The following is a 2452-nucleotide window of genomic DNA, read 5'->3' as shown; positions in this document are numbered from 1 at the left end:
TGCACTGTCCTTGCTCGATGTAATCACTGTCTGGTCCTGCAAGCCGGGGTTTGTTTCTTGCCTCATCAAACTGGCACGGGCACCGTTCTGCTTCACTCTGCAGGCTTTGTTCAATCCTGAGTGTCCGCACACTTACTCTCCATCCAGACTGATGCACAGTAAACAAACTTCAGGAGTCGGGTGGTCCAATGAGTGCTGGGTTCACGCAGGTCAGGGCCCACGGCTAGAATGCTGACTTTGTGAATTGCCTCCTTTTTTTTTTCCTTAGACAGCTTAAAATCAGAGTGCTGTACAGTGCAAATAGCTTCGAAGAGTTTTCAGGTGTAAATATTCCTTTCCAAAACGTGACTTTGATGTGTTCAGGACTGCTTTGTTTCCCTCTAGGTTAGTTGTAGGTTTGTAACAAAGAGCCAGATCCGATTGAGTAAATCACTTGTGGAAGTTAATTGTTCGCAGTGAAAGCTGGTCTGGCTCATTTTGCCTCTGTCGCAGGAAGAGGCAGAGGTGGTGTGCTGGATCGGCGTTCTAAACCAAGCATTGACGCGACTTTAATTTTGATCAGATGTCTCTCTTCAGGGCATTAAAGAAAACCTGCTCAGTAATCAAAAAGAACCTCTTCTCTAGAGAAACGTAAGAAAAAAAATTTAATGCATTTTACAGAAATAAAGTACTAATATAAAATTTCAGCTTTGTCAAATTTCTTTTGCAGGCTATCATAAAAGAAACCTACTTCTCCATATTTGGCAGTCATCAGAATCAAAGAATGATTTTTTTTTTTTCTTGGAAAAAAGAATATCAAATTATTTGTGATGTCAGATATTGTACAATGGTAACTTTATATTCCAACTGTTTTTATTCACTGCTGCTGTGTTTAGATTGTTTGTGCCTTCTCTCCATCAACATTTTCAAATGTTTTCCAAAACAAGTTATGTGCTTTGATTTCATTAACTAACAGTCTTCTTTTATTCTTTCCTTAGGACTGAAGCAGTGAGAATGGAAACCACAAAGATTAATATGTCCCGCGTCCCACTGGTCAATGGAGGCATCGACACTGCCATGCTCAAGGCACACAAACCCCGTGTGATGTCCAAAAGTGGTCACAGCAACGTGCGGATCGACAAAGTCGATGGCATTTACCTACTCTACCTTCAAGACTTGTGGACTACAGTTATAGACATGAAATGGAGGTACAAACTCACCTTATTTGCTGCTACTTTTGTTATGACCTGGTTCCTCTTTGGAGTTATCTACTACGCCATTGCATTCCTTCATGGTGATTTAGAAATAAACAAGTTCACCCCAAAGCGTGAGCCGTGTGTCAAGAACGTAGACTCTCTGACTGGGGCATTCCTCTTCTCCCTGGAGTCGCAGACCACCATTGGCTATGGATTTCGTTTCATTACAGAGGAGTGTCCTCATGCCATTTTCTTACTTGTGGCCCAGCTGGTCATCACCACCTTGATTGAAATCTTCATCACAGGTACCTTTCTGGCCAAAATTGCAAGACCTAAAAAAAGGGCAGAGACTATTAAATTCAGCCATTGTGCCGTCATTACGAAACACAACGGAGAACTTTGCCTGGTGATTAGAGTAGCAAATATGAGGAAGAGCCTTCTGATACAGTGTCAGCTCTCTGGGAAGCTTCTTCAGACATATGAAACCAAAGAAGGGGAGCGGATCCTGCTGAATCAAGCCAGTGTCAAGTTCAACGTTGACTCCTCTTCAGAGAGTCCATTTCTCATTTTGCCTTTAACCTTCTACCATATTTTGGATGAAAGCAGCCCTTTGAGAGATCTCACACCTCAGAACCTCAAGGAGAAGGACTTCGAGCTTGTGGTGCTCCTGAACGCCACGGTGGAGTCCACCAGTGCTGTCTGCCAAAGCAGGACTTCCTACATCCCCGAGGAGATCCACTGGGGCTACGAGTTCGTGCCTGTGGTTTCTCTCTCTCCAAATGGAAAGTACGTTGCGGATTTCAGTCAATTTGAGAAGATAAGGAGAAGCACAGATTCCATTTTTTATAGTATGGACTCTGAAAAGCAAAAACTAGAGGAGAAATACAGGCAGGAGGATCAAAGAGAGAGGGAACTGAGAACGATGCTGTTACAGCAGAGCAATGTTTGATTGAATGGACAAACTATTTTGATTAATCCTTTTTGCAAACTGAAAAAAACATACTGTCTGTGCCGTATGTCCACTATGAAACCAGCAGTGAAGTCCTTTTCAGCAAATAGCTTTGGTGTATAGTAAACCTATCCCTTTATTTGGCTGAGTTGTTAATCAAGTATTTTGTAATTAGGCACGATTTCTTTGTTCATGATCGTGACTTAGCAAAGTTGGATTTGTATGAAGTCTCTGCCATATACCACCCCTAAAAGCAGACGCACCGCTTTCCGTTTGGAAAGTGAAACTGGATGCACTGTGCTGACTCCTTCAAATATTTATTTGACAC

At 42.4% G+C, this 2452-nt stretch overlaps 1 protein-coding gene across 1 annotated transcript; it reads left to right on the top strand.

Annotated features, from left to right (window-relative positions):
- Window positions 1-562: 562 nt before the first annotated feature.
- On the top strand, window positions 563-2124 carry KCNJ15 (potassium inwardly-rectifying channel, subfamily J, member 15). Its single transcript, XM_009706270.1, has 2 exons — window positions 563-630; window positions 978-2124. Exons 1-2 carry the CDS (start codon window positions 563-565, stop codon window positions 2122-2124), a joined length of 1215 nt encoding a protein of 404 aa, XP_009704572.1.
- The last annotated feature ends 328 nt before the right edge of the window (window positions 2125-2452 follow it).

The sequence above is a fragment of the Cariama cristata genome, unplaced genomic scaffold (genome assembly GCF_000690535.1).
Source record: "Cariama cristata isolate BGI_N322 unplaced genomic scaffold, ASM69053v1 scaffold33278, whole genome shotgun sequence".
NCBI lineage: Eukaryota > Metazoa > Chordata > Aves > Cariamiformes > Cariamidae > Cariama > Cariama cristata.
Note: the sequence above shows the minus strand (reverse complement) of the source record. Positions and strands in the feature narration are given on the sequence as shown.